This window comes from Chelon labrosus, assembly GCF_963514085.1.
Source record: "Chelon labrosus genome assembly, chromosome: 9".
In the NCBI taxonomy this organism is placed as follows: Eukaryota; Metazoa; Chordata; class Actinopteri; order Mugiliformes; family Mugilidae; genus Chelon; species Chelon labrosus.
Genome location: NC_140359.1, coordinates 3,324,727 through 3,342,419, shown reverse-complemented (window position 1 = coordinate 3,342,419; position 17,693 = coordinate 3,324,727). Strand labels below are relative to the sequence as shown.

Genomic DNA, 17,693 nt, shown 5'->3' with positions numbered 1-17,693 from the left:
AATGGGCTGGTATAAATTTCATGAGGTCTGTTAGATTGTAAAATCTTTTAAAAATAAGACCTAGGGTTAGGGTTTTTTTCAGTTAAAATATAAGATCTCATTCACCATGACTTTTTAGACAAGCATTCTGTGTAAAATAGCTGCTTGTCAATTGAAATGTCTAGGCTTCTTTATAGTGTTCCTTGTAATTGATTGCTTAGCCTGTGGTTGTGTGTATTCGTACGTGTGCTTGGTGAATGTGTGACCATGTTCAAAACTGTGTGGTTGTATACACTGTGTGGGTGTGTGTTTGTGTTGGCCCCTCAGCTCTTCATCCACGTCTCATTTTGACTCTGGTCTCTCTTACTTTCTGCACTGGCACTGATAGCACATGTAGTCGAATGCTTTTTGTGTTCAGGGGAGCTCAACTCTTACAGCGACAGTCCCTCAGCATTCTGTATGCATCTGGTGGTAGCATTTGTCCGATATGAACCAAGTCTTCCCGCTAAGACTGCAAAGCTTGGTGGAACGGACACTCTTTATTGCTAGCTGCCACTGTACATGTAGAGCATACTCAGCCTCTTCAACTGATAGCTGATGATTGCTAGGATGGCAACCACAGAGTCGAGCTCCTGCAACTGTCAAGGCACCTTCATGGTTATGCGTTACATGCCTTCTCTCACCTTTTTTTCGGTCAATGTCAGTCTTGCACCAGTGCACTTTGACTTGCAGCGTAGTGCATACTGTAGCCAGTAGCAGTGAATGTGAATGTCTAGTTTGTCTTCTCTGTACGTACTTGTAGAGAAGGCTTTTTGTGTGCTGAACAGAATCTTTGTAACTTTCTATGAATGCGGCCAAACAAGCACATTTTTAAAGGCAAATTTAGCAAAGGAAGTGGATCCATGGAGGAAGCTGGATCACAGCAGCACACAGATTGATTTCTCTGGGTGGATTGTATTTTCTGATCAGGTGCTTTGCTACCACTCGCTCTGCTATCTAACGCCCGTCTGTCACCCAACCCTCTCCGCAGCGCCTCGTCAAAATGAACATGCCCATCGCTGATGACAACACGGTTCACTTCACCTCCACCTTGATGGCCTTGATTCGCACCGCCCTGGAGATCAAACTGGCCTCAGGTCAGAGAGACACAGAACACATCATTAACGTTATGAAAATTCCTTCTCTGGTTTCCAATCTCAAGAAAAAATTTACACTGTGACGCTTTATCAATAATAGCTGACATGAAATATAATTGAATGCTTCACAATTGACATACATGACAAAGAAGGGCAGATGCAAATATTTGAGGGGTCAAACATTTTTAACCCAATCAGAGAGAGGTTTAATCTGCCTAAATTACGGTATTAAAGCGCAGGTTCCTAGCTAAGATATGCCGACAAAAATCTAAATTCAACAATTTTCAATTCTCATCCCTCAGTTTGGTTGTAGCATTATGTATGGAAACCCATTTTGTGCATTGCGACTCCACTATGAAGTAGCTACTACCAGGTGAGCTGAGAAATGTATAAAGAGCTATAATATATTTTTTAGACAACAGATTGAATGGTGCAACGCAGCAAACCAACCAAAACCATTCATATCTACATCAGTATCACTGCCAACACTGTAAACAGTTCCGCTGGGTGGTAAGTCGAAAAAATTGTATCTCTAGCACGACTTCCCCTGCTACAAAGGTGCATGGAGTAGGAAAATAAATTGTAGAAAGGTCAAGACTTCAGCAGCACTTGTAGTAAATGGAGCAACTTTATTAGACCGACACGTTTCAGCACGTGGCCTTCATCAGGCTACTCCTGGTATGGGAGCGTCCACAGCAATTTGCTTGTCGACCATCTCTTTGGACGCCAGTTGACGTTCTAGGCTCTGGTTACACCGGTAACCCTCTATATTTTGAAGAGACAGATGGAATAGAGCAAGAGAAAGGGTGAGGAGGACAACAGAGTCACCCTCTAGTGACTAGCTACAAATCTTCTTGCGTCTCCGGCCTGATGTTTTTGATATCCTTCGTTTATTCTTCTAACAGTAACTTTTTGAGCACTAAACATTAAATAATTCTTTTGTTATTCATTTTCAGTCTCTTAAGTATGTAACATGCATCAGCTAGATCTTGTACTCTTCTTTGTTTGATGTTTAAATGCTCTCGTCCTCTCACATCGACACGTTTGTAATGACATGTGAGAGACACAGGGGTTAGTCTACATGAACGCAGTCATCACTTTTTTACCAAATGAAGCCAGTTTGTGCAGTTTTAAAAACAATTAGCTGCCACCATAAAAGCAAATGATAGACGTCTTCACGTTCCCAAAAGTCATCTCAACCCACTGTGATGTTAAGTGGAACTACGTTTAGCAGCCGAACAGGTCCCAACCATAGCAACAGATGCGTTCGAAGAGGCAGCTGCTAGTCAGATTTCTCAACCTGAAAAAGAGGCAGGTCTCATTTGGACTCATTAGACGGCTCCGTGAGCGTCGGAGTTCTCTCTCCTGACTTCACAGCATCTATCTGCACATTTAATGGGGATTACTCTGCGTCGTCTCTGAATAGCTCATGTCCAGCTTTACTTGCTGTATGTTGTTTTACTTTTTTTTTTTATTTAATTTTTTTTATATAAAATGTAAAGCCTGTACTTTATATTGTGCTGCGATTGGCAGTTGACCTATGTGTTCTAATGAAGGTGGTTCAATCTAACTTTCTCTCTTTCTGTCTCTCTGGATATGTAGGAATGGTAGCCCAGCGATTATCTGATGCTGAGTTAAAGAAGGAGTTGTCCACAGTGTGGCCCAGCCTCTCTCAAAAGACCATGAACCTGTTGGTCACGCCACATAAACGTAAGCGCCATCAGCATTTTGAACTTTCTTGCCGAGCTCTGTTTACACAATCACCTACAAAACCCTGTATTCTAAAAAATCATAATGAGATGTATGTTGACACTTTATTTATGTCAGTGTGTTTACAGCTTCAAATGTCTTTTCTTCAGTGATTGAAAATGGAAGGAAAAATGTACGCATACATGCTTTTTCCTCATAAAATCACAGCCACTGACGTACAGGACCGGAACATTATTACAAACATCTGTGCACCCGCTTATTAAAACAATCAATCTCCCTACAACTGTCACTTTATGGGAGCAACTGCAACGGAACAATTTCCTTGAAGGATCAATGATGTATTCTGAATCCTGCAAATAAAGGTCAGGAGCTTCAGTTAATGCTCACAAAAAAAATCAGAATGATGAAAAAAAAAATACACTTTGGTTTAATTGTTGGTGGCAGACAGGCTGCTTTAAGTATTTCTGTACCTCCTGAGCTCCTGGATTTTCATCACAACAAGCTCAGAATGATGCACAAAATAACAGTGAGCAGCACCTCTGTGAATGTGAAGGCTTTGTTCGTGGCATCTCGGAATGCATAAATGATTTGAAACTTGAGGCAGATGGGCTACTTCAGCAAAACACCACATCAAATTCCACGCCTGTCGGCCGAGGGAACATGCATCCAGAGCAGCAGCAGGTTCTAACTCACAAAATCTGGACAGTTGAAGATGGAAAAATGCAGTCTGGTCTCATGAATCTCAATTTCTGCTGAGCCAGTTTAGCATCAACATCAAGAATCCATGGACAACCTGGCATGTTTTGCCTGCAGAGAAGGCAGGGTACCCAGCAGCAAAAGCTAGAAAAGAACTCGGAACACAGGGAAGTACGAAGAACTGAAGTGAAACTCTAGGAAACATCGACAGGGGTAACAGCACAGGGGTAAATCCACAGACAACTGGACAAGAGACAAAGGGAAGGGCAAGACTGTATATACACATGGGCATAGGCCGTGATAAAACACAGGTGAAATGAATGAGGGTGGGGCATACAAGGAAAAAAACAATCCAACAATCAAAGGAAGCAGGAAACAAACCTCCAATGAAGAAACTTTCAGAAACAGGAAGCACAAAATCAAATCAGACAGGATCACAATAAAGGCAATAAAACACAATATCATGACATAAAGGACTCAATCAATGAATGAATGAAATATAGTCCCATGTGAATAGAATGTCTCAGTGTGAGTACCTGTGTACATGTGACCATCCACAAGTGTGCAAAACACACGACTTCCTGTGCAGCTGTGAGCTTTGCGTTTGCTGCCACCTAATGATAAAAAGTGCTAAATGCATACTGCAATAACACAAAGGCACTCCCAGTCAGTTCAGCTACGGTACTTGTTTTGTTTACCTTAAAAATCTATTTTAATTATTTACCGGGAGTTTATCAAATCACTCACTATGAGAAGTTCTTTTTCTTCAAACCATTAGAGAGATGAGCAGGCAAACGGAGACGGATTGGGGCAACAGTAATGAGTCAGCAGAATTTCCTCTCCACTCCTTCCATTTTATTTATTTATTTATTTATTTTGTGTTATTCTGTACGTGTGTGCGCGCGCTCCCGCCTCACATCATTTCTTTTCTCCTCACTTCAGCCAATGAGCTGACGGTAGGGAAGGTTTATGCGGCCCTGATGATCTTCGACTACTTCAAGCAGAGTCGAGCGAGGCGGCAGCAGCTGCAGCAGCAGAGCGTGCCAGGCCTCCCGGTACAGCATCCACACCACACTCGGCCTGCACACAAAACACATGCACCCAAACACACAATGGATGCAGTAGTCTAAATTTGCATGCATGTGACCACATGCATTATGCTTGCACACAGAGAAACACAATTTGTATGCCTGCATGCATACAAACATGCACACAAGATGCTTTTGTAGCCACTAGTCGCTCACTGAGTTACAAAGGCTATTAAATGCTTTCCTATTTTAAGATTTTGAACATAAAAGCACCCAAGAATCAGCATCTTGTTGTATTAAAAATAAAATTGCCAGCCATAGTCAGACATGAACCTGCATTTGGCTGCTATCATTGGTAGTTACTAGCAACTTTACACATCTGTACTACGGGTGCATGTTTGTTTCCAAACCCATGAAACGATCACAGAAATGCACACATGTTCTAAACACTAGCATGACTGCGAGAAAAGAATATTCTGCCCCAAGTCTCCACACCTGGGTGGCCCTGAGCCCCCAGCTGTCAGACCTGGGTCCGACAATATTCTGCCTGCTGCCTCTGAATGTCCTCAGCATGTTGCCATCCGTCTCTCCTCCACAGTACAAGGTCGGGCCTCTCTTTAAGCCATTGCTGCCTCTGACTCCAATGCAGGAGAAAGATCTGCCTGTGATGGAAAACAGTGCGGACCCTCCCAGCATTCTCCAGCCCCCGCCTAAATCTCAGCCACAGACCAGGCCTAGCTCTAACTCCCTCAACAATGGAGGCACGCTGTAAGTTCAACACTTCAGGAATGATAATGTACCACATCAAGACGAGAGTTGTAGTTCAGGATTTAGCAGTACAATTTCAGTTTATTTTCAGTCTCCGTATGTTTAGATTTTAAAACTGCTCTCCCGGAAGATACTTTACCTCACACACATACATCCTCACATAAGTACAATACAATCAATTTGGTATATATAGAAGCTTTATTTAAGTGCATGAAGGTATTAAAGTGCATTGCAGTGAGTCCAGAAGCTATTTAGATGGTGGAGGTGGGGGCAGTGGGATAGGGGGCCGAGAATTGAGTTCTTGGGACAGCTGAGGGGTAAAAGCTGTTTCACAGTCTTGTGGTGCAGCACTGGAGGGCCCTGTATCACCTTCCAAGGGGTAGTAATGTGAAGACATGATAGAATGGATGAGTATTGTCCCCACATTATAATTTAGTAGTTAAGGTAGAGTTCTGCTTCTGCTGATATGATTATAGCAGTGAAGTATGCCTGTGAAGGTTTTCAGTTAGGTCAGGTTGTATCCATAAAGCTAGCTGTCTTGTACAGTTTCTTGAAGACATTTTATTCAAGTAACTTCTTCTTCTTGGGCGGAGAATTGGGGTTTAAGTAGGAACGTCTTTGAGTGTTCTTCATGCTTCTTCCATTTGCCCCCTTTGTCATTTGTTATGGGCATCAGTTGATACATTTCAATCAGGCGAGGCTAAAGCACCCAAAATCTCGAAAATCCGCCAGGAGTCTAAATACAGGTGGTGGTGATGAGGAAACATTTCCTGAAAATGTGGCATCTTCGTGAGAAGGACACTTCTGATCTGGGAGTTTTGAGTGAAATGAACCATCATTCACATCTTAGGTGGTGATGGGGTGAAGGTGGGTCGTGACGCTCCACGGAAGTGAAATGACAGCTGAGTGACAGCAGAAAGAGAGAACACTGAGAACGGGTGTAAGAAAGTGTCAGATTGTGTGATGAAGGCAGCCAGGAGTCTGTGGATCTTAGAGATGTTGTGGAACTGTGCTTGACTTCAAAGGCATGCGCAGAAAGATTCAGACTTCCTGACTGAACTTATGCCAGGACTTCATTTCAGATGATGCAGCATGGCCAGTGTCTGCTGTGTGTTAAACTGCCTGGAAAGGAAAGAATGAAAGGAGCAAAATCAGACTTGAGAAGTGACACAATTTTAAGAAAACTGCAAGTCCATTAGCCTTTGGCCCAGCACCTGCAGACGTCCTATAATCTAGGTGACCAAAAGTTTGTACAACTGTCTACATCTGGTGAAGAGGTTAAAATCGTTATTTTGACCAGGAAATAATTCAGATCGATGTTACCGTGCAATAGCTGTACAGCCTACACAACTAAACTACCAAACTGTGCTGACAAAATCGAGATAAATTCATATCAGTGTTATTTTGTTATTGGAAATGTGCCGAGTTTCAGTGTAAACCTCTGACCTCCAAAATTCACTCTGAGTGTGACTGATATAACACGCAGGCCAGGGAATGATCACAGCATCAAGCCGTCATCTTCCTGGGTGATGGACAAACCCAAGGAACCACCCCGGGCTAAGGCTAAGAGAATGTCCAGGGGACCTTCAGAAGACACGCCTGACACTGCTGTAATTCAGGTATTGTGGACCCTAAAGTATAAAATAGTGTAGATGTCTAAAAAAACATTTTGTTCTAAGATAAAGTACACATTTAGGAATAGATGAAAACAACACTACACAGCATACAGTGAGAGCAGTACTCCATTATATAGTTTTATAGTACATGAAATGAAAAGCTTTTACAGTAGTTTTCGCATGGCTTTTGTTATCCATGGTTGCTATTCCTATACAGTATTAACTGACTTTAATCTGAAAATGTGTTGTGTGTACAGTTGTGTTTATGTGCAGGCATTCACTGTGAATTTTGTTTGTGAGAAAATTAAAATAATATTATCCTGTTCCCTCTTTCCAAGTTTTCTGACCTCTGCTGAGTGTTAATTAAAGATAGTCTGCATCAAACCAACTCCAAACAATGCTACTAGCCTTGTTTCTGTGTGCGTGTGTCCAGGAGTCAGTGGAGATGATTAAGATGGAGACCAGCGTTAGCAGTACAATCCCTGCCCCTGGCGCAGGCTCAGGCCTGGAGAGCCAGGGCAGGGCGGCTTCCATGCCTCGACTCAACGCTGAGCTGCAGGTAACAGCTCATCTTCAGCCTGATTTAGATTTGCTTAGAGTATTAGTCCTTTCGATATTATGTCAAGCTGAAATAAGGGCGACTGCACATGTGGGGACCCTTGAAGACATTTCAGTGGTGAGACATTTCCAGCATTCGATTTAAACCCCAACTCCCCACCACTCTCAGAACAGAAGAAGCTACCTGGATGAATGGTGAAACGTCTCCAAGAAACCCTGCACGTCCAGCCGCCTTTGTTTCAGCTTAATTTTTGGATGTACCATGACCTGGCTGACTGACAGCCTTCACAGAAACAAAGGCTGAACACATTTTGGTCTAGATTTTGCTTAAATGTGGTGCCTCTTTGACATAGGCTGTCCACACAGTGCTCATTTCACAGTGTTCTGCAGTAAAGCAACATATTGACCCTCATTACATGCCGCTATCACTCCTGAACAAAAACAAGGCCATTAGTCATCTAAAAGACACTTAAAATAGACTGGTAAGGACAGAAAAATATTATAGATGGTACTTTGTAGCTAGTTATGATCAAATTTAGACTTGAACTTGTATTAACGGCATAGTGTATGGGCTTTGACAGGGAAAACAAAAGTTGATCAAACAGCTATGTAAAAAAATGTGTCGAAGGAGGGATTTTTCCCTCTCCTTCAGCCCAGATTCTTTATACCTATTGGAAAGGTTAGTTCGACTATGAATAGACCACCCGACAACTTCTCTCCAATTGACAGTTTATTTAGCACGCAGAGAATAGGTACAGAGTCAGCGCTGAGACTTCAGCTTAACCACCTTATGGGTAGAAAAGGACAAGCCCACAACTATGTGTGCACAGAAGATTTATTCTATCTGGGCTCCACCCGAGGACAATAGGAGGAGCGCGGCCTTTTGTGTATCAGTAGTTTGCAATGTGTGGCCGGCTCTAACTGGTTTCTACAAGGTGAAATATTAGAGTGTGGTGCATCCTATCTAGTGAGCAAGGCTGCAGCAAAGCAGTAAACAACCCCGTATCTGGTATGATAGAAGAAGAGCACTTCTTTCTGTTTTTGTCCTCACATAACTCTTTAATATCCAACAAATCCCCCTGTTGGCGTGCCTTAAGGGCAAGCCACCCCTTAATGTGTCCTGTCATATAAAATCATAAAAACCCCTTATAAAACGGGTGTATGGGTGCAACGTAACCTATATGTGTAACCTGGGCCTCCTTCCAGCGGTCACGTAAACGTGCTCCCCCAAACACGTTGCCATCTCTCCGGTAGGTTCAGGTTGTGTGTGTAACATTCTGGAAAATCAACAAACACTGTCTATGTATATATAAAAATATATGTATATAACTCAACCCTTAAGCAGAAAAGCAAGCAGCAGAGTAAAATGCTATTCTAACATCGTGAAATCAGTTATTGTAGACCCCAACTCATACTATATCATTCAAATCAGGCTCATCATCGACAGATCCTTCATCTTGATAATGGAACGGCCTCTCCTGGTTCTTGGTGTACTTGCTCGGATCGAGCAGGGATACATTCTCAGAGAGGTTCATCTGATAGGCTGGAGGCGCTCCCTTTGACTCGATAGTCGCACGATGAGAGCCCTAATACAGGGAATACAACAACAACCACACAGAGCAAACACTACGAATGCAATGGCTAATGACGTGGTTACACTAGCTACTAAGTTGCCCCATTTTCCAAAGAATTTACCAAACAGGCCAGATAGGGGATCAGAGACCCCGGAATGGTCTTTTAGCTCATTTGATTATTTGATAATAATTATTTCTGTCAAAGAAACAGAATTATAAATAAAGGTCTGAGGTGTTTAAAATCCTACAATGCCTATGAAAAGTATTCACCCACCTTGGAAGTTTCCCCCATTTGTTACTGTTTATACATGAAATCATGGTCAGTATAATTTGGCTTTACTGACAAATATTGACAAATATTTGCAAAAAAGTCTTCTCTCATATCAAAGTGAAAATTGTTTTTTTTTTTACTAAATTAATTAAAAATATATAGTGTAAAATAGTGTTTGCATAATTATTCACCCCCTTCAACGCAACTGACCTAATTTTAACAGAGGTCCAACTAGTGGATGCCATTGTTGTCACAAGTAGTGAAATGGGGATAACCTGAGTGCAGTTGAGGTGTGTCAAGTAATTGTAGTATATAAATCCCTGCTTACGGGAGGTCCAGTCTCTCGTTCATCAGCATTCCTACTACTATTAAAATATGAAGACAAAAGAACACTTCAAGAAACTCAGAGAAAAGATCATCGAAAAGTCAGGAGTTGGCCACAAAAAGATTTCCAACTCGCTGGACATCCCACAGAGTTCAGTTAAATCCATCATCAAGACATTGAAGGAGTATGGCACTTGTTTAAATCTGCCTAGAACTGGCTGTCCTCATAAGGGAGGAGGTGAGGTAGGCCACCAAGGCCACCAACTGTTGCCCGGGTTCTTCACCAGTCAAAGCTGTATGGTAGAGTGGCAAAGAGGAAGCCACTTGAAATCTCAAGCTCATATGAAATCTCGCCTAGAATTTGCTCAAAAACATGTGGGAGACTCCATGGTCAATGGTAATGAGGTTCTTTGGTCTGATGAGACAAAAATTTAGCTTTTTGATTATCAGACTAGATGCTACGTTTGATGAACACCAAACACTGCACATCACCACAAACACACCATCTCTACCGTGAAGCATGGTGGTGGCAGCATCATGTTCTGGGGATGCTTCTCAGGAGCAGGCCCTGGACGTCTTTTAAAGGTAGATGGGAACATGAATGCAGAAAAGTGAATATTAAAGCAATCATTTACTTTAACTTAGACATTTTTAATTAATTTACATTATCTTGTAAAAATCTTTAGATTTTTTTCTTCTTTAAAAACAGCCAAATTATATTGGCCGTGATTCCATGTATAAAAGCAACAAAAAGGTGAAACATTAAAGGAGGGAATACTTTTTATAGACATTGTATACTTCTGACCTTAATTTACAAGTACAGACATCCCGCTGTGTCCCTTAACATGAAAGACAATCAAACATTTAACACAGGTCAACATGTTGTGTCGTAAAATGTCACATAACATTTCTCTTAAGAAAGTATGGATGACTCAGTAAAGCTCAAACTGAATCTTTCCCTAGGACCTAAGAATTATAAGAAGCACCTCATTTCCTGAGTGATTTTGACGTTGATTGATTTATACATTTAAAATGCATTCCTCTCACAGCGCAGTGGGAAGAGCTGTTGTTGATCCTGCTTTCACAGCAGAGGAGAAGCCTACAGTAATCTGATTAGACACTGGTCGACCGCCAGTTGTTTGTCCAGTTTATTTTTCTCCTGCTGCCAACTGAAACGATGATAGCTGCTCCAAATGGCTCTGGGCCCAAGATTCACAGGGAGAGGAATACTGTAATTAGGTTACTGTGGAAGAGAGAGAATCTGAAATGGGGGATTAATGAAAGGATGTGAGAAACAGGGCGGAAGGTTGCCTCGTTGCCTTGCTATCTTATTTTTCTCACCTTTTGGAAAATAGGGCAGGAAATCCTTTAGCCAATTCAATTACTGCTTGCCTTTTGGAAACTGCCTGCCACTCCTGGAGTATTTGGTGCAGTCTGTACTATTTGGTCTCTAGTCTTCAGCTGCAGCACTTTATCTTTTAATCGTGCTAGATTGCTTTTCTCTTCCTTAGTTCAAGTCTAGCTTTGCTAGAATCTGGAGGTGACATCTGTTAAGAACCGGTTTCCACTTTAAGGTCCTTCTTTGTGCTTAAGTGACATGGGAAAACCGCAGCACAAAGCGAGACTGACACTCAGTTAAACCAGATAAAATGGAACACTGGATCCTCTTGCAGATTCACCACCTTTTAATACAGCACAAGCAGAGCCCCATTTTAATTTGCAGAGTGTGCTCTTGTGGGCCCCTCTCCAGATAACAAGCCTGGCAGGCAAGACGAGAAGAGACTGCGGCTGATGTGTTCTTAAAGTCACAGAGTGCAGGATGTGCTGAAAGAAGCAGCAAACATGGCAACGATAAAGGATCAACTATATTAACGGAATTATTTAATTACACCAAAAAAAAACCTAACACTGCTCAAAATAATGTTCCGAAAGGGCAACACAGCAATTGTAAGCAACACACACAGGTTTAAACCTGCTGGTACTTCAGTAACCCTTCATGGGTGTTGAAGAAATGGTGTCTTGCTCAAGGACACTTTGGCATCCTACTGTGGCTCAGTTTATTTTTTAACGTACTAACTAGCTACAATCTGCTGCAGGATATGCAGTCTGGCCCACAAACATCTGCCTCGATTGACACCTCAACATTAGCAAGACAGTTGTCTCGGGGATAGACTCATTGATTGACTTTGTGTAGTCTTTCAGTTCCTTGTCCTCTAAATACTAAAAGATTGCAACTGTAATAAGTGGACCAATGCCCTTCTCAACTTGCTATTCAACTTGCTACTTCAAGATGCAGGCAGAAATACACATGGCCTTTCATTTGTTCATGGAAATCTTAATTTGGAGACAATGACTTTGTGCAAATTCGAACTTTTGTGGTTAACTATACCGCCAACAGTATATTTAGTCATTGTCAAATATACACATCGTTGATGGCTTTAAATCTTGCTAGCATAATATTAGCTTTCGGATACCGTGATAGTTCTATGAGCTGAGTGGATTAGAAAAATCTGTTGCCAAGTCATACGTAAGGTTCATCAGTTTTTCTGAAAAGTGTTGTTTTTATTGGATTACAAAATGAATGGGATGGTAATTGTCAAGGGGGTTTGCGGGATAATGGGGGCAAGACCCAAATGCAGGACAGAGCTGCTGAGGCAGGCGTTAGCGAAAAGGGTATTTAATGAAAAAAAGCAAGACGAAACAAAAAGCAGAGACGGCAGGAATTCCATACTTGATGAAACAAAAGGCGGCGAACATAGGAGAAGTCAATGAATCAAAGGGGAAAACACAGGCAGTAAGACAAGAGAGGAAACCAAGAACTTAACAAAATAAATCAGGAAGCTGAATACAGGAAAACTTAACACAGAACCATGACAGTAAAAAACCAAGAACATAACAATATAAAACAAGAAACAGAACCCCAAGAAAACCTAATCACCAAACCATGGCAGTAATGATTCTTCAAGGTATTAGTGAAACCCTCTAATCAGGGAAACAAAAAGCTTTGGGTTTTTATTGGTAAATGTATAATTATTATTATTTTTTCTTTGGCACATGACCATGGTGTAAGCATTATAATGTTCAATGATGTGTCCATCACCAGGAATTAATGGAACACTCCACTGTGCCTTGGACAGTTCCAGCCTCCATGGTTGCCTCTTGCCTTGTTTCAAAATGACTGTACTGTTTTTCATCATCGGATACTCTCGCATTTGCGGATCTTGCTTAATGATTTTAATCTCTTTCTCTGCTGTCTCCCTTCTTGCCCTGCATCACAGTGGAGCAACTCACGCCAGTCTCCAGGGATCCATCTAGCTGTATGTACTCACATCATATCTATCCTATCCTATCCTACTTATCCTTTTTTTGTGGTTTGATATTGTGAGGATTTATCCGGTTCAGCTGTGGCAACTCACCAGTATTGTGAACGAAGACACTAATCCCTTGGATTCACATGGGTTAATATACCCATACAGATGCAGATATAGATGCAGTGTTATCCTGGATCTGATTTCCCTAAAAACGAATTTGTGTTACTCGTTGCCACTTAAAACTTTTTGCGGTTTTCAGAATTCGCTCAATTTCTGCATAAAAATAACTAAAAACATCAGCAGATTTTCACACAGGAGTACCCAACCAATCACATGAATCAGAAGTATTATACTTGTGTATTTCTTTATTCAGGAAAATGAGTTAATATTACATATATGTGATTTGCAAACGTAAGTGCACCTCTAGGATTACAAGTTCAAGCTCAAATCAGAGTCAATTTGTTTAAAAGTGCTTCCAATAGGGATTTGCCAAAGTCTGATCTTAATGGAGCTTTTCACAATGGAGCTTTCTGAGGACCTCCACAAAATAGTTGTTGCTCAACAAATGGAGATTTGAGATGACTGTTACCCTCCAATTAGGTTACCAAGATCAATCCAAAAACAAGAAGCTTGATGTTTTGAGTCATAATTATGTGAAAATGAAGATTCTGAAGGGCACTGAAACACTTAAGTGGCATAGTATGTATGTATTTGTAGAATAGCCTGCCTCTCTTCTTACCATGATGCACTGGTTCCCCGCTATCCTTCCAGTTTTCAATAATGCGTAGGACAGTTCTTAACCCAATTTTAGTAGTTTCTTCAATCTCCTTAGATGTTTTCTCTGCTTGATGCATGCCAATGATGTGACCCTTCTCAAACAGACAAACATTTTTCCACAACTACGGGATGTGTCTTTAGACATGGTTGTTTAGGAAATGAGAAGCTACTCACTGCATCAGTTGGGGTTAAATAGCTTGTTGCCAGCTGAAAGATAATCACCCATGCAGTAATTATCCAATAGGAGGCTTGTACTTATTTGCTTAGTTAAATCCAGGTGGTGTAATAGCCCATGAAGGATCTGACAAAGCTTCATCTCTTCTCCTCTCTCATTGCTGTTCCATGTTGTGAAAGTTAATGATACTAAAACATGATACACGTTCTTTCAGTTTCTGCTCTAACACACTTCCCTTTTGCCAGAGTACGCACAAAACACTATTGTGCACATTTAAAAATCAGGTATAGTCCTTCTACGAAGCCGGGGTTAATGGAAAACTACTTGTCCGTGACGTTATTCTCAGTAAGCCTACCCTCTCTCTGCCTCCTCCCTAAGTCTGTCCCTGATGCCAGCCCTATGAGGCGCTCAGCAACCACTGTGGCCCCACAGCAGCCCCAGGAGGTCAACCTGAGGGACTACACCCTGGAAAAACCGAGCCAGGACCGACCCCATCACCACCGCCACCACCACCGCTGTCACCACCGCAGGGACAGAGAAAGAGACAGAGACAAAGACAGAGAAAAGAGGCAGAGGTCTTTGGATACACCTCTGGGCGGTGAGCCCCCCAGCTCTGGTCAGTCAGCACTTTAACACACACTAGGATAGACCAGTATACAAACCCTACTCACCCTATGTCATCACGTCACATTTGTTGAACACTGGACTTTTTAAGACCTTAAAAAGTTGCCCTTTTCTGTATTGAGCCCTCAAGGAGGTACAGTCTATTATTATATTATGTAGATGGCATCCAACCAAATCCAAAGAAACATAGCTTATTAGAAGAAAGAAAAAAAAATCATTCACACCATTGCCCTACTTTGTACTTGGGCACAAAATAAAGAACAGTACACAATGCTGTAAATCCAGAAGGAGTACGATGTCTCTACAGAAGAATACGCCATAACACAATTTAGTGCAAGTGATGATTGAGAGGGATTGTTTTCTGTGATTGCATACATTGTTTTTTGTAGGAAGATGCACCATAGGGTACCTTAAAAGCATGAATAATGTCCACTCTGCAGGATCTCAGCCATGATAGAGATCAGCAGTTCTCCCTTTGGATCTGCCTGTGAGACTGCAGCATACACATGCTCTCCATTACTCAGATAAAAGAGACTGACAGGACCAGCCAATGATCCACTAATTTATGGGTGTGCAGGGCAAGGCCGTGGAGAAAGAAAAATGTCAGCAGGAGAGATTAAAAGGCCTTTGGTGTTACAGTATGTCTGAAAGCTGCTGCAGAGTTTGCTGTCTCAACTGGGAGCAGCTTGTGGAGCTGAGGAACAACAGTGTGATTTGTGGGCTTTGATGCAGTTGCATAGTACGTTTAGATGATGTTTTACCTTCTTTGACCTTTTTTTTCATTTGAGGTATTAAGTGTTTACTGGTGTTGAAGCCTTAGGGGTAAAGCCCCATTGTGTTTGTGCAGATTAGAAGTTTTAGGGTTCAGCCTCTGAAGAGCACAGCCAGGCTTTCAGACCAGGCTCTTTTGTTCAAACTGATATTTCCTAATAACCGAGGATGGATTGCCATGGCATTGGCACAGGTCTTCATGGTTTCCAGAGAAAGAATGTGACCGTGGTGACTTACTTACATTTCCTCTAATGTCGCCAGCAAGTCAAGGTTTTCACTCCCATCCATTCCATGCATTATTTTTTTTTATGCTTACCCAGGGATACGATACGATACGATACGATACGATGCGATACAATACGATACTGCTCACCATACCATCGAGAGCATATCACAACCTGTATCTCAGTGTTGCATGTAAATTGGCCTACATGTGGCCATTAAGCACTCCAGCAGCTGCTGAATAGGACCCGATGTATGACCGGCACCTGTTTATTTGCTGTCATGACAAGTTAAGATCTTCAGCTCTAATGAACCATAGTCAGGACACGCGTCAGAAAAAAACAACATTTTCTTTCTCTACAGGTACACCAGGAGAGCCTGTGTCGGACCCGCCCACCGCTCGAGAGCGTGCCCATGACCGCGGACGCTCCCATGAACGGAAACATCACCACTCCTCTGCGGACAAGCAGCGCTACTACTCCTGTGACCGCTACTGCAGCCGGGAACACTGCCACACCAAATCTGCCACAGCCAGCTGTGCCGCCTCCCCCAGCGAGGGGCAGGAAACCAGCAACAAGCAGGTGGGAGGGCCGCACCGTGTAGAATAGGATCAGACAAGGCAGTAGAAAGAAATTCCATAATTAATATGTCGCAAATTAAACTAAATTTTAGAGTTTTAAGTTTGCTTCCAGACGTATCTGTATCTTCTTATTGCACATTTAGATAACTGTAGAAGACAGTGCTCGGGTGTAACTGTGATCCCTCTGCATGCTCTTACTACTATTTTCTCCTCTGTCTGCATTCAGTGCAGCCTCTCATGGCCTTTCACTTCTCTTTCCACTTTCTCTTGTCATCATTTTCCATTCATTTTGTCTGTCGTCACTTTTCCATTAGTACTTGTTCTTTCGGCCTATCTTCTCTATGTTTGTTCTCTGTCATCTTTTGTGTCATCACATGTCACATTTTGGTGTCTTTCCTTTCTTCTCCTCCCTCTGTCCCTGTTTCCTTCACTTTTCCTTTCCTGTCTTGTCATATTTTCCTCATCGTTCAACCGTTTCAAATTGCTTGTACAATTTTCATCTAGGGCAGTGGTTGGGTTAAAGGCAGCCCTGTGGCACTGAGCTCCAGTTCTAGCACGCCAAGCCGTGGACGCCGGCAGCTCCCCCAGACCCCACTCACCCCGCGGCCCGGTGTGGCCTACAAGACTGCCAATTCCTCTCCTGTTCACTTTGTGTCCAGCCAGGCCTCTCTGAGTCCCGGCCGGCTGAGCCGCGGCTTATCGGAGCACAATGCCCTCCGTCACAGCGGCTCCCGCCACTTCCCCTGTCCCGTCACTCGTATAAGCTCCGAGCCCTTTCTGGCCCGGGGCCATGGCGAGACCCTGGGCAGCCCCTATGGCAGCCTCTGGGACCAGCTAGATGTCTTCCAGGATGCGGCGTCAGTGTCTCCCAGTCCCCGTGCCGGGTGCTCATCTCGGACCGCACTGCCTCGCATGATGGGAGCCCTGCCTCCCGCTCCGCAGCAGAACCTTGGTGTGCCCAATGGGTACCACTACAGCTTCGGGGGCAGCACCAGCCCAAGCTCCGGGGTCAGGGCACCCAGGTATTACCAGGAGGCAGAGGAGGACGAATGGTGCTAGCATGGCTTTAAACCAACCTTTTTAATACGTTATGAGGAATTGTGATGAGTTTTATCATCTTCTTTGAAGGCTTTATTTTACATTGTCACTGTGTGTGTTTAATGCTGTATTTTAATCCCAACTTGGAGAGCTAAGTTTAGGGAGAACATCTGAACAGGGAAAATGCTTAAAGTAAGTAATATTTGAATGTGAACAAAAAAAAGTATATCAAAGATAACGTAGCATATTGAAACAATGCCAATATCAGATGTCTTTTCTTTGAATTTAGTGTTTTGTTGACACCGCCATATTGACCCTCAAACAGCAACAGTTTAAGCTCAGACAATACCTAGACAACGATTTCCTTCTTGACTAACTTCCTGACTTTGGAAAAGTCCTTATTTTCATAAATCTAGTCTATATTCCAGGAAAGCCTTTTAAGTAATCACAAATGCTAGTGTATTTTGATATTTCTCTGCGGGTTCAATTGCTTGTGTTTAACAAGTAGTCAATCTTATTAACATTACGGCTCTTG

General features: G+C 42.5%; 1 protein-coding gene across 1 annotated transcript in view; it reads left to right on the top strand.

Annotated features, from left to right (window-relative positions):
* Positions 1–17,179, top strand: part of cacna1ba (calcium channel, voltage-dependent, N type, alpha 1B subunit, a) — a gene marked incomplete at its 3' end in the record, with an annotated part of 117,421 nt that extends 100,242 nt beyond the window's left edge. The window contains exons 40-49 of the mRNA XM_084551414.1: positions 1,010–1,115; positions 2,718–2,825; positions 4,464–4,576; positions 5,148–5,317; positions 6,804–6,936; positions 7,367–7,492; positions 12,939–12,977; positions 14,302–14,539; positions 15,904–16,121; positions 16,625–17,179. Coding sequence (XP_084407540.1) covers positions 1,010–1,115; positions 2,718–2,825; positions 4,464–4,576; positions 5,148–5,317; positions 6,804–6,936; positions 7,367–7,492; positions 12,939–12,977; positions 14,302–14,539; positions 15,904–16,121; positions 16,625–17,179 — 1,806 coding nt within the window. The remainder of the gene's footprint in view (positions 1–1,009; positions 1,116–2,717; positions 2,826–4,463; positions 4,577–5,147; positions 5,318–6,803; positions 6,937–7,366; positions 7,493–12,938; positions 12,978–14,301; positions 14,540–15,903; positions 16,122–16,624) is intronic.
* Positions 17,180–17,693: the final 514 nt, after the last annotated feature.